Source organism: Pseudorasbora parva, chromosome 1 (genome assembly GCF_024679245.1).
Source record: "Pseudorasbora parva isolate DD20220531a chromosome 1, ASM2467924v1, whole genome shotgun sequence".
NCBI lineage: Eukaryota > Metazoa > Chordata > Actinopteri > Cypriniformes > Gobionidae > Pseudorasbora > Pseudorasbora parva.
In genome coordinates this window covers 7,688,604-7,713,865 of record NC_090172.1, presented here as the reverse complement: position 1 = coordinate 7,713,865, position 25,262 = coordinate 7,688,604, and the positions used below count along the sequence as shown (strand labels likewise).

General features: G+C 38.3%; 1 protein-coding gene across 2 annotated transcripts in view; it reads right to left on the bottom strand.

Moving 5' to 3' along the window:
* cpne7 (copine VII) overlaps nucleotides 1-25,262 on the bottom strand; it is a 98,327-nt gene that overhangs the window by 16,672 nt on the left and 56,393 nt on the right. For both annotated transcript variants that reach the window (XM_067415203.1, XM_067415292.1), the window contains exons 12-14: nucleotides 11,110-11,164; nucleotides 6,977-7,028; nucleotides 4-137 (exon numbers count right to left, since the gene is read on the bottom strand). In XM_067415203.1, coding sequence (XP_067271304.1) covers nucleotides 4-137; nucleotides 6,977-7,028; nucleotides 11,110-11,164 — 241 coding nt within the window. The remainder of the gene's footprint in view (nucleotides 1-3; nucleotides 138-6,976; nucleotides 7,029-11,109; nucleotides 11,165-25,262) is intronic.

Below are 25,262 nucleotides of genomic sequence, written 5' to 3'. Positions count from 1 at the left end.
CACAGAAGCGTCTTTGATGGGTTCTTTCCCAGCTGCCAGTTTAGCTATTCTGTTGATGATGGGAGCCACATTAGTGGGACCGTAGAGCTGGATCTTGGGCAGGCAGTTTTGGTAGGCTTCCACGACCCCCTGGATCTCTGATCAGAGAGAGAGGGGACACGGCTATCACTTCTGTTTTGAAGGCTTATTTGTATTTCTCTCTCAGTCTCAGTGGGGTTTTGGGAGCAGTACTGAAGTATTGGCAGCAAAAGCAACAGATTTTGGGATCAAATCAGTAGATAGACGTGAAATGTGAAAGGACTGAAGCAAGCCCAATATTTTCCACAATCCTCACGCATTCTCTTTGAGTGTTAAAGGAATTGTTCACACGGAAATTAAAATTCGGTCATTATTTACTCACCCTCATGTCGTTCCAAAACCATGTGTCTTTTCATCTTCTGTGAAACTCAAAAGCAAAAATGTTGAGGAATGCTCAACTGGGGGGGTCGGAGTTGCTAATGAGCATTATAACATGATATGCGTGAGTAATAGACATTTTGTAATCCCTGCTAGAAAATCTTGCTTAAACTGGCGTGTTTACGTTTTGGAACATTTGTTCAGTCTAGTCATCAGCTGGACAATATTTGGTCTAAAAACCATCTTAACCACATTGAGCTGGTCTGCTTTGTTGCTAGCCCAAGATCGTCCAACATGACTAGTATGGACTAGCTAGAAACCAGCTACCAGTTTCCAAACGCAGTTAGCAGCTTACATTTGAAATAATGCAGGTTAAAAGCTTGTGGCTTTATTTGAGGTACTCTCAGCCTCAGGCATCACGTCGGCACGCATGGACCATTGGCTGAACGTCTGATACATATGGCACAATTTTCTGGAAACAGTTTCGAAGTCATCATCTGATTGGTGGAAATCTACCGGCTGTCCGCAAGATGTGTGTGTTGTGTTCTTTAACGATCCACTTTGAAACAAATGCCGTGAAGCCAAACTCTCGAGGAAGAAGAATGCGTCGTGTTTTCAGCTCTGACAATGAGCGCTAATCAGGATCAAGATCGTGGATCCATTACTGCAGTAAACTTACACAACGTTCATGAATGAATCATTTATAGATAAAGACTGGTCTCTTATTATAGGGACATCAAATTTACATTTTCACACCTCTAAGCATACGTGGAACAAACATGATTGGTTGCATTACATGTCAGTCAAACGTCCTCTTGGGTGGTCCTAGAACAATGAAAGCTGCGAGAAAGTCCAGACCTTCTCACCCCGTCTGAAGGTCTGGCTACGTGAGAATATATTTGAGGTAGCTCACCAAGACTTTTCATCTAATCAGAGTGAGATAATATAGACAGGTGTCCCACCCCCTCCAATGCAAATCAGGCTTGACATATCAGCTTTGATGTTATTATTTTCATTTATTTATGAACATGCAAATGTAATTACAATATAACAGAAAACAATAAAACAAAAGAAAAAATAGGGATGTCAAAGTTTCAATCAAGCAAGATTAAGCAAAGTTAGCAGGAGTCTCACGGAGGCACAGCATGCAGCGTAGGTTTCGTTCTGCGTAAAAACATGACTGATGATTGCTGTGAGACGTTATTTGAAAAAAAAAAAATAAAAAAAAATAAAGATTTTTTTTTTTTTATAATGTAGCCGATCTCTAAGGGGGAACCAACTGTCTAAAGAAAAGTTTCAATTGCATTTTCTTTTCCTCTTCTCTCAATGTGATGCCTAATAAAGTGCAGTGTTTACAGAGGTTACCGGGAAAACGGCTCTATTTCTGCTGTTCCATAAGCCCCACCTACTGACAGAGATTGGATTTACATTTCATTCAGTCTGTCTGCCTTTATTGTTCCAACAATGTCAAAATCATGCTGAATTTATACTGTTAATTTCAAAAGAAAGATGTAAAATATGCTAATGCACATTCTAAAAATCTTAAAGGCCCACTGAAATCAAAATTGAAGTGTTTTTTAGCTTTTAGTATGACTGTGTTAGCCTTAGGGTGCGTTCACACTTGTAGTTCGGTTAGTTTGGTTCGTTTGGTCCGGACCAAAAAACAAAAACAAAACATATAGTCCTGGTCCGCATAACGTTCACACTGGAATTTTTAACAGCGAACCTAAAGTTACCGAACCAAAGGCATAGGGAGACACTCACAACCTGATTGGTCGGCTTATATGACGCAGGAGCTTGCTTACCGAACATTCAAATCAATGCTGTGTGCTGGATTACACACGGTCATTTTATGCGTGTACATATGGCATTATTTTTAGCAGCTGAGAACTCATGAAGAGCTCATAAAATGTTCAAAATGTTCAAAACATTCAAAACAACGCTGTGTGCTGGATTAAACGCGGTCATTGTATGCGTGTACAAATGGCATTATTTTTACCGGCTGAGAACTCATGAAGAGCTCATAAAATGTTCAAAACATTCAAAACAGCAGCAGGATTTCCTCCGTTGTGCAGAAAAGAGACGAGCATCGGCATCTCTTATGCAAAAGAGACGGCCGTTCTGTCGCCTGTATGGGCAACATTTGATTAGAAAAACCAGGTATTATAAACCAGGCTTTTTGTGCATTTTTTCTAGCATTTTCGAAACGCTCGTCTGACCAAATATTGATTAGGCACCTCCTCGTTGCTCCACGTTTGCCCTCTAACGTTAACGTTACTCATTTTGGATACACCGATCTTTCCGCGTCGTCAAATCAGCTGACTATGCCTCGCATCTTGTGATATTACGTCCGGTTTTTGGTTCGTTTGCATGTCTTTGGTCCGTGTTGCGTTCATATATCAATCGAACCGCACCAGAGTTCGTTTGGAAGCGGACCGAGACCCATCTTTTTAGCGGTCTCGGTCCGCTTGTTTAGTGCGCACCAGGGTTCGGGTGGCAGCGTTCACATATGTCCAAATGAACCGCACTAACCGAGCAATCGCACCAGGGTTCGTTTTAATCGAACCAAACATGACAAGTGTGAACGCACCCTTAAAGACTTCACCTTCTTACCAAATCTTCTGTCCAATCAAAATGCTCTCTAGAATCTAAAGCCCGCCCCCTACACTGCTGAAGCTGCAGCTGAAATCGGTCAGATTTACTCTATATATGTGATAGGAAATAGTTCAGTGTAAATATGCTTTCAGTTGAGGTGAATGAAGTCTGTTTTCACGTTAGTTTCACGCACCGCAGCAGCGCACGCACACCAAAGGCTCTGGTCTAAATTTAGACTAGACACAACTCACGGATCATATGCGCGAGTCTGCGGAGACAACAAAACAAAACGGACCCATTTGAATTCTGCACAGAATGCTGCATTTCAAAGTGATATGGAGGAGATTATGATGGTAAACAGTGTTAGAGGACTAGGTCCGCTCTAGTCAAACTGTATATTAACCAAATGCTATTACCTGTTTCAAAAAAGGGGAGGAGCTGCTAACAACTGGATCCGTTTCAGGGGAAATTATGGCAACACATTGAATAATGCGGCGCGTTTCAAGGCACTTCAGTGGGCCTTTAACACTTCTGGTAATAAGATACCCTTGTTTATGGAGCAGATACAATTACAGTCATTTATCTTTTTTTATTATTATTTAAGGCTAATATGTGAGCTTTATATTTTTATTAAAAAAAAATGTATCAAAACCTTTTTGAACTGTTAGTATTTATATGTAATAATATGTTATTTAAGAGATTATATTGTAAAGCAGTAAAAGTAGCTCTCAAATGAAAAAAGGTTGGAAACCCCTGTTGAAAGTCCACTCAGATCTGTCAATCTCCTTCCAGCTCAACCTATATTGTGAGTTTGTGGCTACTGTATCAGGCAGAGCCAGAGGGTGTTTAGGGACCTATGACTGATTTGTTTCATTAAAAAAAACATTCAGATTTGGGTACAAAAGATAAAGCCAAAACTCGCTGCTCCTTCAAAGATTAAACAGGTCATGAACATGTCAAAGCAAATGGGGCTTTGAGATGCAACGCTCTATAATGGACAATCCAATACCAAACGGCATCATCATGCATTCCGGTTCAGAAAGAAAACAGATATGTCGGACAGGTTTATTAAAGGAACACACAAACCTTTTGGGACTTTAGCTTATTCACCTCATCCCAAAGAGTTAAATAAATCCATACCTACCATTCTCATCTCCTTGCATGCTATAACTTTGTCTGATGCACCCACCGCTAGCCTAGCTTGACATAAAGACTGGAGGTAAACGGCTCCATCTAGCCTACTGCTCAATTAGTGACAAAATAACACCAACATAGCTGTTTGTTATGGTGTGTTTTTACATGTTGTGATGTGTATAGTTACACCGTGTAATAAGAAAAACAGAAAATTAAAAGTTGCAATTTTCTAGACTGATATGGCTAGGGACTCTCATTCCTGCGTAATAATCTAAGAACTTTGCTGCCGTACCATGAGTGCAGCGGCGCGATGATATTACACAGTGCCTAGGCTAAGCTAGGCTAAACTGGTTGAAGCCGTTTATCTCCAGTCATTGTGCTAAGCTAGGCTAGCAGTGGGTGCGTCAGACAAAGTTATGGTACGGAGATGAGAATGGTATGTATGGACTTATCTAACTCTTGGGGATACGTTGAATAAGCTTGTCCCAAAAGGTCAGCATGTTCCTTTAAAATTGAGATGATCATGTTAGCTGTATAGACAAAGCGCTATCCCTTGCTTACTCATGACACATAGCAATACAGCTAAAAATATTAGCCTAATATGAAGCTTAATTGAAAGTAGCCTACTTTTACCTGTTGAGACCCGTAAGAGTTTTCGTGTGTATTGATGAGTATGTGTATTTGTGATGGTTTCCAGAGGTGCAAAAGGGGGTATTTGCAAGGTTGTATATTCTTTTAATTCCGCTAGGTGCCACTAGTGTTGCAGAAACAACATTCTTCACCTTTAAACTAGATTTTCCAGCCATTTTATTCACACTTATGCCTTTTGACAAGATTTACCATGTCATGATAGCCTGGGAAAACCCAGACAACTTCCGGCAAATTTAGATTTGCTCTGCAAGTAGTCTGGCAAAGAGCCCATTCAAACCCATTTCCAATCCGTCGAAATCGCAGCACCAATCAGAAACGTTGGGGCGGGCTTTACACGACGACGACAGCACAGTGACAGTGAAGCAGGATGCCACTGTGGGATATCACTCATTCAAATCAGCTATCGCGTCTGTTTTAAGCGATTTCAACTTTATTCCTTTTCCTTAAAGGGTTACTTCAGCGATTAGCATATGGTTTTGTATCAGTAGAAACCCTGGAGTATATTCAAATGATTGTGCTTTTCCCCATCATATCCCCCTGAGACAAGAGATTTATGCATTTTATTTCTGGAAAAATTGCTCCTATGACGCAACTTGACGTTATTTCCATCATAGGAGGAATGTTTGGCCAAAGGCTAAAGACTACAGCCAGCAGAGGGAGCCATTTCTGCATGTTTTGAACCCACGTATGGGGGATGGAGATCACACTCACAGCTCAGCTCGCAGCTACAGGCACTCATTTAAACAGAGCTATGGTGAGCAATGGAAGTCTTTTAACTTCTCAAATTAATTTCTATGAAAGTTAAGCTTGCAAAGGCTTGAACTGAAACATGCCAGACTGAACTCGCGTTGTGAATGTATGCCTGGAGTGTAGTCGCGATTACCTCAGCTCTCATCACGAGCTCATCAGCTCATTTATCTGACTCCTGCAGTTAGTGCTCAGTGCTGTGAGACTCGCGCGGTGACTCACTCATTATATTGAACAGACACGTTCAGTTTTTAATTGTAGTGTCTTCTCCAACTCAGTCACAGTAATCCAGTAGGTGTCTTTGGGAGTGGCCTCACAGGGCACCAAAGCATTCTGGGAATTGTAGTCTTTCATCCCCATGAGACAAAAACACATTTTCTGTCTTTTCTCAGTCTAGAAGGCACCAAATTCAAAATTAATTTCACATTTCTACTACATTGATGACCCAGTTTAAATACAGATTCATCTTCCCAGCGCTGAAGTACCCCTTTAAAACCAGAGCAAATAACAACATTTGGCTACCAGATGTGGATTACACCGGCTACTTTGATGAGGAGGATGGGGAGTGTGATCATGTGCTAACACACACAGCAGCTCTGGATCTGGCCTTTCTGTGCTTATTTCCTCACACTAGATCTGGTAGTCATGTAAAAATTGTAAATAATTGTAAATAAATAACTAGCTTAACACATCTGAAATGATTGAATCGGAATAAAGTTTGTGAGACACAATTTTCCAAAGACTCCTCAAAAAAAATTTTTTTTCAAAATACTGCACATCGCGTTCTAATCACAATACAAATGCTGAACAGAGATGTTTTCTGTTTGACCGTCAATCCGAAATGTTTCAGCCGGTCTGAGATGCTATTAGGTTTTCCAAATTGCTATTAGTCCGTTGGTGACGCCCCTTTGGAAATGATTTGTCTATGAAGCTTTGCCAGACCATTACTCAGTTACTACTGAGAACGGTCTGGTTTTAACCAGGCTAATGTCATGATGGAATGGCATGCCACCGGCCTGATGTCAATGACGATTGGTCGCATCACATTGATGTCAAACCTGACTCAGCCTTAAATGCACATAATATTTTAATGGATGGTGACAGCAGAGGGCAAGATTTTCTTTAAATACAGCATATATTTTGATCTGTTCCTCACACAAAGATGGCATCAGATGGCTTCAGGAGAAAGTCATATGGGACCACGTTTGTAAAATGTTTAATGTGCCTTTTTTTTTGTTAAAAAAAATTGGCCATTTCTCAACATTTATCCTTCTGTGTTCCATGGAAGAAAGACATTCATATGAAGTTTGAAAGGATACTGAAAGGAAAAGTAAATAATGACAGAATATTTCTTTGCGACTGAACTTTTCCTATGACTGTCTGTGGCAATAGCTTCAGAAACATCACTGAGTGTCTTTGTTCAGCTCCCATGAGAAGTGCCTGTCACTCTTACCTTCACATTCATCATCCTCTGGGTTGAAATTGATGGCAAAGTCATGAGACACCTGTAGTTCGGAGAAGAAAAACACACATAAAGGTTTTGTTTATTCAACTTGTTTAGCATGCTTTTACACACCTGTTTTCTGGTTAAGAACCTAATTCAAGGTCATACATCCTGCTGTTAAAGGAAGGCAATAAATCATGCAATGTATGTTTGGCTTATTTGCATGTTTCTAAGAATAATACTTTCTGCAACACTATGCATGAAATGACCCGATGATGATGATGCTAAAACAAAATAGCACCCTCCCTACAGAAGTTCCATTGTAAACGACAACCACTGTGAACCCCCTCTGGTACTTTAATTTAATTAAAATATTTTTTCTTTTGTTGACAATGACATTCTGAATATAACTATTATTGTTAAATTTCTTTGAAAAGGAAATAAACCTCATAGCTAGAGCACTGCAATCTGCCTGAACAAACAGACCATAAAATGAAATCCTGTGACAGTTTACTTGCAAGCTGTTATTATTTTAATTATGTGAGCATAGCCCATTCTTGGTGTAAAGGTTTGTGTTTCATGAGAGAGAGTCTGTAAATAAAAATAAAATGAGTTATGACTTATAACTTGTGAGATATGGAGTGCCAGGGGCTGCGGCCTATCAAATACAGAAGATAACAGATACTTCCACATTTACAAATTTGACACCAAACTTCTGAAAGGGATGTGCACTAAATATGCACTTGCAGTGTACTTCAAATATTAAAAGTGCAATTAAAAAAAAACTGGTTAAAAAGCATTTTGTATAATTTAAACTCTGAGAGATTTCTGTCCCTCCATTGACAGCTACACAACTACCAGACTGACGCTTCAAAAAGTTAATAAAGAGATCGTAAAATTAATCCATATGAATTGATTTAGTCCACAATTTGATCTTGATCCCTTTATATGATGAACATAATTGAATTTAGGCTTTTATTCACATTTAAACATTTATCAACTTACATCAATTGTGGTAAATGAAGGCTCAAGAGAGTTTGCTTGACATACGAGAACCAATGAGGTGTTACACAGGTTTGGTTGAGTGTCTTATTCTGTGAATAAGAGCCTACATTCAATCTGTTCATAAAGTGTTCAATTGCTTCAGAAAATTTGGATGTAACAGCTCAATTTATATGGATTAGTTTTACGATCTCTTTATGAACTTTGTCAGAGCATCAAATAGAGGGACAGAAAGCTCTCAGATTTCATTAAAAAGATCTACATTTGAGTTCCGAAGATGAATGAAAGTCTTACAGGTTTGGAACGATATTTGGAAATTTCATTTTTGGGTAACTATCCCATTAAGTATATATTATAGTATTAAGTATATTACTTCTATAAGTACTCTTTTTTAAAGTATGCTAAAGTGTACTTTTTATTAAGGAGTATTTGTTATGTCTTGCAATTATACAAAATATACTGTTATTAATATAATAAAGTACATTATTACTAATTACTTTCCAAATCATATATCAACCTTGAGTTAAGCGATTTCAAGGATAGACATGATTACATCTGTTACTCTTATTAACTGGTAATACCAAAGTATTACAAATGTGAGAAGGACACATAAAACATGCATTTTAAAGTTAGATTTTACATTTTTTTATGTTAATTCCACTATTGTATTAGATATATAATTGTTCTAGTCTATAGGGTAGTTATGTGTTCTATGAAGTGGGCGGAGTAACATACACAGGTGTGCAATCATTAATGCTCATCTGCTCATCTGATCAATTGTTCTTTTTCTTCTGGTTCTGTCCCACTAGCACTAAAAACAGCTGCGGTCACTCCTATTTTAAAAAAACCTGGGCTGGACTCTTCGGTCATGAATAATTTCAGACCTATTTCTAATCTTACATTCGTTGCAAAGCTGCTTGAAAAAGTAGTTGCCTCTCAACTACAAGCTCATCTCTCTGTAAACAACCTTCCTGATCCCTTTCAATCTGGCTATCGGTCGGGCCACAGCACTGAAACAGCCTTGGTAAAAATTACTAATGACTTGCTAATGTCTGCTGATTCTGGTTGTCTTACTATCCTTATCATGCTTGATTTAACTGCTGCCTTTGATACTACATCTCATCATATACTCACCTCTCGTCTATCTGCAATCGGCATCACGGGTAGTGCGTTATCATGGTTCCTATCGTATCTCACCGATTGACAATTTTTCATTAATATTCAGAACTTCAAATCTTCTCCATGTTCTCTCTCTCAGGGTGTTCCTCAAGGCTCTGTTCTTGGACCACTTCTGTTTAATATTTATCTGCTACCATTAGGTCACATTATCCGTAGTCATGGTCTTAGCTATCATTGTTATGCTGATGACTTGCAAATTTACATTTCAGCCCGCTCCATCTCCACTCTCTCCCTGGACTCATTGAATATCTATATTACTGAGATTAAAACCTGGCTTCATAGAAACTTCCTTAAATTCAATAACGATAAAACTGAGGTCACTGTATTCGGTCCACCATCCAGTCTAAAAAAGTCTGAACTGAGTCTTCTAATTGATGGGTCCTGAGTAATTCCATGTCACACTGTTAAAAATCTAGGCGTAACATTTGACTTAGTGCTCTTACATTTCAAGCTCATATTAGTTCAGTTACCAAGACTTCATTCTACCAACTTCGTAACATCGCCCGACTACGACCAGCTCTCAGCACTAAAGATACCGAAACTCTAATCGATGCTTTAATAATCTCACGTATTGACTATTGTAATTCACTGCTTATTGGGCTTCCCGCTAAAACTATCAATAGACTACAATATGTACAAAATTCTGCTGCCAGAGTCATCCACCAAGTCAAAAAATCGGACCACATTACCCCTTTGCTCTATAATCTTCATTGGCTACCTGTCTCTGTCCGCATCCAATACAAAATTCTACTGTTAACTTTTAAATGTCTGTATGGACTTGCTCCCCATTCTGCACTGGTATTTTCCTCCACGTACTCTCCGGTCATCTGACTCTAGACTACTCACTGTACCTCGTTTCCGTCTATCTACCATGGGTGGAAGATCATTCAGTGCTGTGGCCCCGAAACTCTGGAATTCCCTCCCCTTTTCTCTATGCGACACTGTTACTATCCTCCTTCAAGTCTCAACTAAAAACATATCTTTTCTTACAATAGTTCCAATCTTTCTCTGCTTAGAATTGTTTTTCTCCTCTGTATATTTGTCTGTTTATGTCCTATATTGTATATGTATGTATATTTTATATATTTATATTTTGTGTACAGCGACCTTGAGTATGGGAAAGGCGCTATATAAATAAAACGTATTATTATTATTATTAATCAAAATGGCCGCTGCTCTCTTGTGCAGGTGTGCAGGCTAAACGCCAGATAATGTCTGTTTATTCCTTCGTCATGTACCGCTTACCTAGCTCTTATTGAGATAGCAGCCCCAACAGGTTATGGGCCCAGTAAAGAGTTTGGGAACCGATGGAATCGTTTATGTTTCGATGGAGAGGAAAAGAATTACGAATTGTGGGAAACAAAGTTCCTGGCACATTTGCGTCTTCTGGGTTTAAAATCCACCATATTGGGTGTCGCCTCTACCGTGGACGATAATAGTGAGGAGGTGGAAGACGACGGTAAAAATGAGGCATATGCAGTTCTGATCCAATTATTAGACGACAAGAGTCTGTCACTTGTGATGAGAGAGGCTGTGGATGATGGCAGAAAGGCGCTGCAGATTTTGAGAGATCACTATGCTGGTAAGGGGAAGCCACGTGTGATAAGTTTATATACGGAGTTGACATCTCTTCAGAAAGGTGTCAATGAAACCGTTACAGATTATTCGTGCAGGGACTGCCATCACAGCATTGCGAAATGCGGGAGAGACTTTGAGCGAGGATTTATTGATTTATGAATTACTTGTGAAGTAACTGTAATTAAAAATTACACAATAAATAAGAGTAGTCTCTTACTTTTCTTTTTCAGGGAAAAAGTAATTAAATTACACTAGTTACGCCCAACACTGATAAGGACACATCCTTATCATCAAAATAACAAATCAAAATGCAGAAAGGTTTGACAATTAATCACATTTCTTTTTCACAAGGGACCACATATACAATAAAACAGGTATTTTACCTCATAATTAGGTGGGATTCTTGCCCCGAAGCCCAAAGCAGAGAAACGTTTATCACTGTGATCAGAAAAATACATTGATTAGTAAATAAAACAGCAAATAATAAACAAGTTAATCAACACTTTCTACACACGTGCTCGTAGGTCCTTTCTAAAATAATGTATTCATCAAAACCCACACCCAAGTACCTCACCAGCTTAACAAGGTTCAGCTATCATACGGCACTAGGGTGAACACGGTGTACTGCTGGGGGAAGAGGTGTGTGTAAGATCATCGAATACGTGGAGTGTTGAAGGGATGAAAGCGACTCCAGAGTGAGGCGAAGGCACAGACGCAGCAGGACAGCAGATCCACACAGCTGATCACTCAACATGCGACAACTCACAGCCGTGTGACGAGAGGAAGGGTATCACGAGGTCAGAACCGCAGCGGCGAGCTGAGACATGAGAGTGAAGATAACCACAGGCACAGAGCTTGTCTTTCACTCGCTAATGAGAGCTAGATGAGGTAGCACCGTTCTGATAGCTGTCACCAGAGGCCACTAGTGTTGGCCAATCAATGACACATTCTCTCCTCCGAAAGTTGAGGCGTGATTTCAATGAATCCCAGTTGAGCCAAGTCTGAGGAGAATGCAACAAAATATTTCGTATATTCTCCAGATGGATTAAGAAAATGAGTGCACAAAACTTTTATTCAGAACTGGAATTCATAGCAAACAGGATGCAGAATTGGGGCAGTCATGGCCTCATGGTTAGAGAGTCAAGACTGGTAACCCAAAGGTCACGTGTTCGATTCTCAATACCGGAGGGAAATGACTGAGGTGCCCTTGAGCAAGGCACCACACCCCTGAACACTCCTCAGGCGCCGTGGTTAATGGCTGTCAACTGCTCCGGGTGTGTGTCCATGGTTTGCAGTGTGTGTGTGTTTACTACCTCTAATTTCTGTGCACTAACTTGGATGGGTGAAATGCAGAGGACAAATTCCGAGGACGAGTTACCATACTTGGCCTTTACATGTAACAAATAAATGTGCAATTCAAATTTGAATGTAAGTAAGCACAATTAAATTTAACTGAGATTCATGTGAATAATTCTTAAGCAAGACAGAAACTGGTTGTTGGCTTGACAAAGCCTTTGAATAATGAAGGTTTTTAAAGCAAGGCAGAACAATAGACCAATTTGTATTTTACATTTCATCATATTAAATAAATGATCCATTAGTAAACCAGGGTGGGAAAATACTTTTAATTAATTACCTGTGTTTTGTACATTATAAAGAATAAATTCCTCTTCCTGTCATTCTGATTCAAATTCAACTTATTGTAGGGTGTAGCTAATTCAATTTAAATTCACGAGTTCACACTTACATCAAATTAAATAGAGTAAAGATTATGGGGTGGTGGAGGGATGCTAAAATGAAAATGGTCAACGAAAGAAGGTAAATCTGCTGTATACATATACACATCTCTTATCGTTGATTAGCTTAGTGCTCCACTTGTGTTTAATTAGGTTTAATCCTCTGCACGTGCAGATTTTGTTAATAAAAACATCACTTAAAATTAAAATGGAGCCAAATCTTTAATTCTGCTTTTGCAGCACTCTTATTCACAGCAACCCAGTGTAAGCTATTGGGTGCTTCATTTAATTTAATTTAATTTAAAATATATTTTTATGCACATTTTTTTGTATTAATCAATTCATTGATTGATAATGTAAAAATGGAGAACAGCGTTATAATGGGGAAGATAAACAGAGACATGCGTAATTTCTGCATTTTAAAGAGGCATGTCTGGATTGTAGAGGTTAAGTTCCGCTTTTCAACTAAAAATGGAAAACCTTGAGTAAGTTTTAGTTTTACACAACAACAGCGTTTTGGGGGCCTAAAAAAGCAAACTTGAAATCGGGTTTCAAAGTGCAACTCTTTTTAAAACAATAGGCCTATTGTTATCGTCTCAGTGTGAACGACAAAAATGTGAATTTGTGAAACCGGTGATGTCATGCCAACCTGGTCTCACAGAATTCTGTGAAATCAACACGGACCCATAAATCAAAAATCCGTGGTAGTTTCACGGAATCGCCAAAAATTCTGTAATGGGTTCACGGAAGTGATGCCTATGTCAATGACAGGCAGCATCCGTGGTCCACACACGGATTCCCAACACACATTTAATTATTTGCATTTGTAAAAGTAGACATGATTTTATGAATATTTATAGCCTTTTATATATAACTTTTATATTTCGGAGCAACTAACTCCACTCCTTCCCTAAACCTACCACACTCAACAATATAAAACACGTAACAGGCAAATAAATGTACAGTCACATGTATTTATTGCAAAAATGGACCAGAAACAGTATAGAAGTATTAACTCCTGTTGCATTCCAAGTCTTCTGAAGTCATACGATATCTTCATGTATAGTTGATCTTAATGTTTTAATCGTTGAAATGATGATCGCGCTCCACACACACACTCGCTCATATTTTTTATGATTCAAATGATACAGATGACTCTTCAGCATGACGCGATCGGTCACGAGACACACGAGAGCCAATGGCATTTTACAATCAAAGCTGACGTAATGAAGCAATTGGTCACGCGACATACAACAGCCCATGCTGTCAAAGCTGACGTGACATTTCTTCCGGTGGCAATTGTTGAAATGCATTAATATTCAGCGGATGGACTCGATGTTACTGATCGTTTTTGGGGATTTTCTTCACAGAAATCAATCGTTTGGCCTCAGAACACTTTCTGAGCAATTTCTGAATAAATTGTGCCTGCAGTATCTGTGTATGCTTGTTATATCCAGTTTTTTTTTAATAATACACAAATGGGTAGGTTTAGGGAAGGGATTGAAGGGAAAAATAAATGTAAATAAATTATGCTGACTGAATCAAACTGATGCATATAAGGTGTGTGGACCACGGATGCTGCCTGTCATTGACTTACATAGGAATCACTTCTGTGGACCCATCACGGAATTTTCGGCGATTCCGTGAAACTACCACGGATTTTTGATTTAAGGGCCCGTGTTGATTTCACAGAAATCTGTGAGATCAGGTTGTGTCATGCACATGTATATTAGGTAGTGTTGTAGTACTCGAGACCAGTTTTCGAGCACATTTGTACTCTGTCTTGTCTTGGTCTCAGACTAAGAGAACTAGGGGTTTAGTTTCAAGACCGGTAAAGACACAGCTGCTGGGATATTACTAAATTGCCAGTTCATTGTCTGATCATTAAAGGAACTGTATGTAAGAAATATATTTCAATGAATCATAAAATGGCCAGGATATGTCACTAGACATTAAGAAATCATGTTAATTTCAAATACTTATATCACTGACAACAGTAGTCCGGCCAGGATATTGCCATTTAAAAGTTGTTGTTGCAGCCCTCAACGGATGTTGATGTTGACATGTTGTGTTTTTGCCTGAAGCTCCGCACAGCTGCAGCTAGAAATCCGGCTGGATCCTGCAAGCATATCTGGCAACCTCGAGACAGGGGGAGGGGGAGAGGGGATAGTGATTGCAGTACCAGTTTTGGCCACAATCTTACATACACTTCCTTTAATGTGACTGGATGTAAAACTTACTGCTTATATGCAATCAATAACTTGTTTCTAATTTGATTGATTTATTGTGCCGATTTAGAAATTAATGAGGGATTGTGTCACAAAATTCAAGATATTGTTGCAATAAGTTCTTGTATGAGATCTGGATTTATGATCTGGAACATGTGATATAATTAACCAATATCACAAGAACAAGAGAGCTGTTTTCACAAATTTGAGCATGACTGCAAACATGATATTGCTTTAACAAACATTCATTGTATATTTTTAAACATTATCCTCAACATTATTTATGCATTTGTAATTTACCAATTCATATGCATCTTCTGTATCACCTCTGCAGCGCTAAGATGAATTCTGTTGTTAATAATTTTATTTGATTGGTAACAGCGCTATATAGAGTCTTATTCTAACAATTGATTTGCAAGTCATTTATTATAAGTCATAAGTCATTTTTCAGGTGGTAATGTGGATCTATGAATTTAAAGGTGCCCTAGAAGGATTTGAAATGATATGTTAAATTGTTCTCTGATATCTACAAAGAGGGTATGTGGCTTATTTAAGGGCAAAAAATGTCCAGATACAGTTTTACAGGTCCATTTACAACCCTATAAATTGTCCCTAGGATGTAATGCTCTGTTTTTGCCTTATTTGGAAGAGTCATAAATATTAATGTTGAGCTCTGCTCTGATTGGCTTATTTCAGCAGCTCACAGCAGCTCAGCGAAGCGGCTCGTGAGTCTTGACAGAACACCGACTGAATGACACTTTAAGCAGAACATCTCAAATGGAGATTGAAAAAATGCAGCTTACTTGTTTGTTGGTGTTTTCAGATCATACGTGCACGAGAAAGAGCTCACACTCGTGCGGTTGCCAGATTTCAGTAATTTAAATCCCCCAAATAGAGCTTTTCTGATAAAAGAAACCTGCATACTCTCCGGTTTTTACCTAAACATGTCCAATCTGGCTACCATATGCACGTGAGCTCTCTCGCGCGCACGGACGATCTGAAAACACCAATAAACAAGTAAGCTGCATTTCAGCAATCTCCATTTGAGATGTTCTGCTTAAAGTGTCATTCAGTCTACATTTTAAACTGGTCTTTTTTCGTCAACGATATTGCATGTTTATATAACGTTAGTCACAATGTAGGCTAACGTTACGCAGTGACTGTGATGTAGCCTAATCTGAAATACAAATAGGCAAAAACATCAGGCCTACTTCAGTTCTCAAAAATATAACAAAATATGTTTTGGATTCACGAGATTTACATAAGCAGTAGGAGGCAATGATGTTTGAGACTCACAGTATGTGATGTCCATGTACTGAACTCTAATAATGATTATTTACAAAGTGACATTGCCAACTATTGGCCTGGCAGCAGAATACATGCATTCAACACTGATTTTGGGGTGATTTTAAATTTTAAAATTTTACTATTTTACATGATTTGATTTGATTTGCTCCTTAGTGTCAATAATCCCTTCAATAATTCTAGCTATCGGGTGATCTACTGACATGCTGGGCTGTATGTGTGCAGCCTTCTTTGTCAGGTTTGATTGGAAATTGTGTTATTCAAATCATACAGGGACATGCTCCACTAACAATTTTCATATCTAAAAAAGCCATTATAAATGACAAAACAGAAGAGCTCAGACATGTCACTTCCCTTTGAAAAACAGTGCACTTAATTGTACTGAAAGAATGACTGCACTTGTAGTGTACTTCAAATTTTAAAAGTATATATTTATAATATGAACTATATAATACAAAAGGCCACTTAAGTGTACTTAAAGACAGTCCACTTTCATGACTGTTTCTTAACACACTTAAGTACACTTATTTTGGATGTGTTGACAGCACATTTAAAGTACTTTATACTTTTGATAAGTTTCAATAAAAATGATTCAGTCTACTATACATGCTTGTCAGTTACTTCAGCACCACACTTTAACCATATTTCAAAGACGATGGAAGCAATTATGAAATTACATATGAAGATGTACTTAAGTAGGTTGAAAACAGCACTCTGAAGTTCAACTAATTGCATTTAATATAAATTTAATGACTAATACTTTTTCATTTAATTGCAATTAACATGCAATTAAGTGTCTGAAAACATTTCATTAACTTAAGTATATTCTTTATTCCCATAATATGTCTTCTTAAGAGTATGCTAAAGTGTACTTCTTTTTAAACAAGGGTCCCTACAGCAGCTCTCGTGACTCTTAAGCATGTGGAGTATCAGTGCAATCTGCTCAGTTTCCCCTGATAGAGCAGAACTCTGGACCCATGTGCGACTGATTCTCCTCACGTTAACACGTTTGCTTGCCTAAAAACATCATGCTGTGACGGCTATTGAGAATGTTCCTTCAAGCTGGTCCATGAAGAGGAGCACACTAATCTCTAGCATGATGCAATCTCCATCTCCCTAATCACATCATAGCGAAAGTTAAAGTGAGCTATTGAGCTGTTACTTGTTTACCACAGTGAAGAAAGGAGGGATTACTGAGATTCACCCAGGAGAAGACAACACAGAGACGATATGTTACAGCTGTTCTATCCTCCTTCAACTCTTGACTTCCAGCCATTTCAGACACAACTAAACCCACTCAGCAGGCAAATGAAAATGACAAATTATTTTTGGATAACTATAGATGTTTTTAAACAACTGCAAGTGTAGACAACTTTAAAAAGAGCTCACTTTATTTCATTAATTTAATGAAATAATGAAAATGCATGCATGCAAATTTGTGCAAATCAGTTTGAAAATATGAAAAAGAGTTTTATCAAATACTCCAAAAGCAGAAAAATCCAGATTATGATTGTTATGGGTCAAAGAGGCAAATTCGTTCTGGGTCATGAGCATTGTATTTCAAGTCCGTTGCTAAAATGGTCGTTTACATTTATTTACATACAGGTTGCTAAGCAACCACAGCACTAATACATCCCATAACGGAGGCATATAGCCACAGAGATTCTGTTACATCACTGAAATACTACTAAACTTTTGTTAATATTTTGAATAAGGTTTTATTTTTATAATTTCAGTTTTATTTAATTTATTTTATGTTTCAGACATTTTGTTGTGTGCTTTGGTCATTTTTATTAGTTTTTACTTTTAAATATGTCTTATGTGTTTTTAGAGCTACACAATGTAACTTTTCCGTCCACTAGAGGGCGCCTATTCAAAACAAAGGCGTAGTTTGATGACGCCAAGTTTGAGCGCAGAATCTTGGGAGATGTGGTCTTCACCTCACAGCCGATGGAAAAGAATCGGAATAGGACTCGGGCAGAAATCACGTTCATGGATGTGATTATTAACGTTACTGTAGTAATGAAGCAGAGCAGAGCCGAGTGTTGAGGAGCTGAGCAAGGCCACTGGAGCGATTGTTACACAACACACGGCTCGCAAGCAGCGGGACTTTTATTATGAAGGGACACAGTCATGAGTATGAGGTAATGCAGCTCTGTTTATCATTTTAGATACATTTAAGTATGTTTAAAATAATGATATGACGTTACTCTGTGCGTTAGCTCAGTAGCTGCTGTGACGCTTGTTCGCACTGCTAAGAGTAAAGCGCTTCTGCAGAAGAAAACCGTAAACCGAGGTTAATGCAGATATGAAGCAATTGACAGGTGACTCCCTCAGACGCTGTGCTCAAATGTCCCGGCTCCTTGGTTAAAATAGCAATTTTCTCACAATTTACATGCAGTTGAATATATTTGGGATATTGTAAGAACTCAACTGAACAAAATATATAACACTGGCCTGGTGGTTTTTGGATATTTTACTGCAAAAATACTACATAGTGCACCTTTAAGTTACTTTTTAAAGTTTTAGTTAATTTAGCACTTCAACAAATTAAATGAAAAAAAAGCAATTGGCAACTAGATCATATATTTTATTTTATTTCAATAAATATATATTTTTATTGATTTAGTAGGCTAATATCTATAGTAACCAAGCAGCAACCTCCCCCAGTTTCTGTTGAAGCCAATACAGAAGTGACTTAAAGTGCAGTTCATCGACTGGGCACTAGGGACAGGCTCCAGAAGGGAGCAGCATCTCATTGAGCCCCATGTTAAAATTCCCAACTTTACAGCAGAAAAAAAAACATGTTTACAGCCTTGGAAAAAATGGTGGATTTAGTCTATACGACTAATTTTGCACTTTATGACAACTGTGAGGGGGGTGAATTTTTTGTATAACTCATTAGTTTAAATTATATAAAGCCTTAAAGTTTTGCATAATTAGGGGCGTGGCCAATTTGAGTGACAGGTGTATAGCCGTTTGTCTGCTGTCTGTTAGTCATCGCGTCACCTCAGCTCCACCCACGTCCCGCCTCTTTGCCCATCTTCTCTTATCGGAAGTGACATGCCCGGACTGCCATCTTTATGCTTCAAAACTGCTCTTCAAAATCCCATGGGCGATGTCACATACACTATGTCCATTTTTTTTTTTACGGTCTATGATAGTAACGAGAACAATCCTGATCTGCCATGCAAAGTTTCCTGACTTTTCACCATTTAGTCACACCTGTTAATTTTAAGGATATAAAATTCAAAATATAAAAATATAAAATCCTCTTCATGCTCTTAAGCCCTTCCTGCCTCAGCACTCCAAATGAATTCTGTATCCATCAAGATGATTTATATGTATGATACAATGATGCCTGACATGCTAAACATTCACACATCCGTGATCGCGAGGCAAGCTGTTCCGACAACTGTGACTTCTTCCCTCATTGCCAGCTAAAAAAAAAAATAGTGCCTTCTCAGCTTCCCAAAAGCATTCAGCTTACTCATAGGCCTCTGAAACTGGGTCAAAAGGGGTGCATCCATATTATTCAGTCATATTACAACTTGCATCCTTTAAACAATAGATTTGCCAAATCAAATCATTGCACAGGTTGATGGTTATAGTGTCTTTCATGTCAATTTGAGAACATCCATCATGTCATCCACAGAGGCACATATCTGAACAATTATGAAAGCAAGAGCTTTCCTTGCTCTCTCCCTCTCAAGTCAGTGCACTAAGAGAAAATGGTCTTTTCTTATTTTCCTCAACACTTTTTTTCATGGCTCCCCTGAGAGATCACATCAGCACATCTCCAGCAGAATCTGATGAGGGCAGTCAGACTGCCACCGCCGTCCAGTGTCTCAAATGAGAAGCAGGGACAAACTTCTGTAAAAGGCCTAATCCTGCTTTAATAAAAGCCCAAAGGACAGCCAGCAGGGAGCTATACCGCAGCAACAAAGTGAAATTAGTCATGACGCTCTGACAAAGCATATGAACAACCGCATTAATACATGCACCGGTAATTAGCTTCGTGTTGAGCCATGTTCATTGTTTTGCGACCTGTGAGTGAGTCGTGCTACCAAAGTCTTTCCACAATTATTGGCTTGAAAAGAATTTCAGATACAAACACAGTATTTGAATTATAAAATCTTAATTAGTACATGATTAGGTCTCAGAGGTCACCTTTGTTTTAGATATTATCTGACACAGCTGTACCACATGTGAAAGGCTGTGTATTTCGGGAAACAGCCATTTTGTAAATTCTCTCTCTGCCATTTTCTCTGCCCACCAACACGATGCATTAAGCAGGCACAATGAATCAATATCATCTTATTTGCTCTACCATTATCAGGAAAAAGCAGTGGGATGAATATCCACCCAAAGCAATGTGTATCTGTCAATGCAGCTGCGGTCACAGCAATGTGAAGAGAAAAAGATTTCCACAAGCATTTCTATAAGAGCTACAGAGAGTCTTTATCCAACTAAATGCACACTTCAACCCAGCAATGCTTGTTATTCCAAAGAAAAAACAACTCACCTTGAAACTTTCCTTTTCAACTGAAGTCATTGGCAGTGTTTTAGCAAACTCACATGAGGTCAAGCGGTTTTCCAGTATGTATTTGTACATCAGTACAAATGTGTAAATAATTTACATTTTAATACTTTACTACTACTGTAATACTGTACATTTTGGTGTCTATAAACGTAAGTAAATGTATGTATGGTTGAACCAAACTTCATGTAAAATATGGACAAATACACATGTGATTCATGGATTAACTGTTTAATCATTATAGAGTGATGATTTTACCAGTTTACACATTCAAATGATTTTAAACATGGAACAAGAGGTGAAAATCGGGACTCGTGCTTTGTTATCTGTGCGCACATGCAACACACACATGTCTGGTTCACTATCTTTGTGGGGACGCTCTGTAGACATAATGGTTTTTATACCATAAAAAATGTACATTCTATCCCCCTACACTGCCCCTGCCCCTAAACCTACCCATCACAGGAAACATTCTGCATTTTTACTTTCTCAAAAAAACTCATCCTGTATGATTTACAAGCTTGGTCCCCACAATGTAATATAAACAAGGGCACACACACACACAAAGAGAGAGAGAGAGAGAGAGAGAGAGAGAGAGAGAGAGAGAGAGAGAGAGAGAGAGAGAGAGAGAGAGAGAGAGAGAGAGAGAGAGAGAGAGAGAGAGAGAGAGAGAGAGAGGGGTGTTGCACGTCAAACTACCCGTCTCTGCAAGCATTCTCTCTGTTATGTCATAAGTGAACAGAACGAAACCGGATGTGTGTCAGTATATTCGCCCATGCCTTCGTTCTTAAAGTGTCATAAAATAAAAATACAGCTCTAACAAAGATAAACCTTTTTTTTTTTACAGTGAACAAATAATGTTATTTTACATTTAGGCATAACTATTCATTCCTGCACATAAATACTACTGTTAGACTGTTAGGTTGTATAGTATTCATCTCTGCTTTTAATTTGTGTATTTGTTCTTATTTTATTACTGATGGTTTGCTTGTCTTTAATACTGTTTGAAAATTTTTAGTTAGGCTAGTAGTTTTTTCCTGTGGTATCGAAATACTTGAAGTGAGCTTTAAGTAATGGTTAAGTGTGCCGTAAAGTGAGTATCAAGCAGCATCTCCAGGCGCTCTCTTAAGAACCAGACCAAAAAAGTTATGCACCCTTAAGATATGACTATAAAGCAGCACTCCAATATGTTCATGTTTTCACTCGTGGGTCACTCCTGATTGAAACAGATCTGTAAGAAGAAAATAACTGGAAAAGATTTCCATGTGAAAGAATGGAATATGGTAATCGCCATGGACCAATAGTAGTACAAAGGGGTTTACCAGCCGGAGCAAACTTTTTCAGAAAGTTAACTTTGGCAAGCTGCTTTGAAGGGTTTTTTTTGGCCTGATTTTGTTCAAAATGACGTCACATCAGTTCATTCTTCGATTAAGCTTGAAGTATATCAGGACTTTTACTGTATGTCCTTGTATTGAATTGCAAATACACTATAAAGATCAGTTAAAGTCACATGTTAAAAATTCAATAGATCGACATCCTCTTCTAACATGTTTACTGGCATGAGGCTGGACAACCTGTCACTCACATCAGATTGACCATAGCAAATCACAACCATCCAACTATCCAAAGAATTCCCCATGGACAAAATCAAGTCCGGTCCTACATATTTTTCTTGTTCGAGAAGCCATTTCACTCTGATATACATCACAATAGGGATGAAAAGCCTATTGCAGCCTCCGTTTCATGCCGACTTTAAGATAGTAGGCAGCTCATGAGGGCCAAATTCGACTTGCTATGGGGGACAAAGCCCACAACATCCCACTAGCATGATCACATCCATCCTGTTTTTAACTTCAAGTGGACAACTGATGTGTGATGATGAGTAACACACCCTTTCAGCCTGATCAGTGAAACCCACACAGCGTAGGTGTACAACCCAGGAGAACTTTAAGCATCCTTCAGCAAATATAAAAATGAAATTTCCATCATCATTTACTAACTCTCATGTCATTCCAAACCCATAAACCTTTTGTTCATCTTCGGAGCACAAATGAAGATACGTTTAACATTCTCTCATCATTTTTGTCCATCCATTGAAAGTCCACGCAACAAAAACTCACACATTAAAAAGAACATTGTAAAAGTAATCCGTGTGATTCGAGAAGCTTAATCCAGATCTTATCAAATACCAATTTATAAGGTTGCTTTTATTCACATGTAAACATATATAAACATTGATCAGAACAGCAAATTTAGTGAACGGAAGCTTAAAAATGCTTGCTTGACACGAGAACCCATTAGGTTTGTTTTTGTGTGTCACACAAGCATGATTTATCTTATGCAAGGTTTGTTCTCATTCGTCAAGCAACTTCTATAAACCATATTTAGTGAGCTCTATGTGTGTGTAACGGTTATGTTCTGCTTGCATTATTTAGTGTGGTTTGCATGTATATTCTCCTGAGATTCTACTGTGTATTTCTGTTCATGGATTAAAGACTATTTATATGGAATTCCTGAGTCATTGATGTTGGATTACAACTACAACGCATGACAGAATAACCAACCCTCAAAACAAGTAATACAAAGAAAGGACTAGCGGTGCAACTTCTGCTTCAAGAACAAGAGGAGCATTCCCTCGAGGACAACATAAAGAGCTTTTTAGTGTGTGTCTTATGCACCCAGTGCTAGAGCCCACTTCTGCACAGAACCAGAGCCATCCACCACTTCTGTCCCAAAGCCAGACCTGACTAGCATGTCTGTCCCAGAGCTAAAGCTTTCTACCAAGGCCATCTTGGATCTCACACATTCCATCCCAGAGCCAGAAATGGAACATTGCCTAATAGATCTGTGGTCCGCGGAGGTGTCATCCTAGTCCCCACCTGGCTTAGTCTAGTCCCCTGGATCCACCGTCTGCTCTGGTGTCGTCCAACTCCTCGGATACGCCTCCTCCGCTAGCTCCATGCAACTCTCCAGCTCCGCCTCGGCCTCCCAATCCCCAGATGGGCATGGTGCTGCAGAGTCCCTGGCTTCACCTCAGGCCTCCAAGCCCATGAATCCACCTTGAGCTGCCAGCTTCATCAACTCCACCCAGGCACTGCGCTCCATTGGCTCAAACCTGATCCATCAGCTCTCTGACTCCAGCGGGATCCCTCATACCCCCAGCAGCACCTTGGTCCATCGTTGCTCTGGTTCCACCATGGACTTCCAGGCTTCTGGCTGGGTCTCAGCCCTCCACCCCTTTGGCTTCACCAGGCTCCTTCGTAGTCCTCCTTCTGACATCGCCCCGGTCTACCAAGCCCCCTTCTCCACATCCGTTCTGTGAGTCAGCGGGTCCACCTGGGTCTCCATCAGCTAATCATTTCCTTCAGGCTTGTATTAATACTACAGGTATGGAGCAGGGTTTGAACAGCTGAGTTTAACAATCCAGATATAGAACATACGTTTTTTAATGAATGCAAACTAATAGTCAAAGAGTATGCCTTTTGGACACAGCCATTCTCTTAACCCTTGTGTGTCCTTATGGATATTTTAGTGTTGTTCGTTTTGTTTGCAAAGTTTGTTAGTTTCGTTTTTTGACAACTTTGCTTGTGGTAATGATAACTGCATAAAATTTGCCACAGGTGTGTATTTTTATTAGAAATTTAATATTTAACCACCATTTCCTTTTTTAAAAAAAACTATTTTGAACTAGATACACACAATACTCAGACTGAGGCCCTTTTGGACAAAAATGTCCACATTGAAACCCATTAAAACTGGTATTTTTAATCTTGTTGCCATTTAACTATAAAATTATGCAGTCTTTGTTAATAGGCTTTATTCTGTTGGCAAGTTTTCAAACTATACATTTTTACTATTTTTTACCAGATGGTGCTATTTTTAGGTTTAATGTATAAAAGAAAAACACACTTTATTCCAGTTTTTTGTTTATGCATATTATAAAGCCAATTTGATAAATTATGCAGCTATAACTGTGTGGGTGTGTTGGCATGGATGTTAGTGTGGTGTGTATGTATGTAATAAAAAAATTGTGTTTAGGTGTGTGTGCTTGTAATATTTGAGAGAGAAAAAACTAAACTTTAAATCAAAAATCCAGAAACCGTGTGCGCCAGTGGAGTTTTGCAGGCATCTAATGAGAAAAAGTTGGCACTGTGCCCAAACTAAATCTTACTGAGAGCTAATTTTTTGAGATATCAACCTCAAATTTGGTACACAGCTTGTTTAGATGTATATATATATATATATATATATATATATATATATATATATATATATATATATATATATATATATATATATATATTTAGTGAATAAAATAATGTTCATAAATAATTGTAATAAATTAAACCTCTGTAACTTTTTTTTTTGGTTTCACTTTCTAACTTTTTTTTACTTCAACAATAATCTGCCAAGAGTCTTCTTTAAAATGAGACCAAATTAAGTCTGTGCTCCAAAGATAAAAAAATGTATGACAGTTTTTCGACAAGGGTTAAATGTATGTCATAGATTCTTTAACTACGGGCTTATATATATATATATATATATATATATATATATATATATATATATATATATATATATATATATATATATATATATATATATATATATATATATGTATATATGTATATATATAGTCCCTGACAAAAGTCTTGTCGCTTGTGTACAAATTGACCTAAAGTGCCGCTGAAATATATTTCTAATCAAGATATTTTTACAAGAAATGG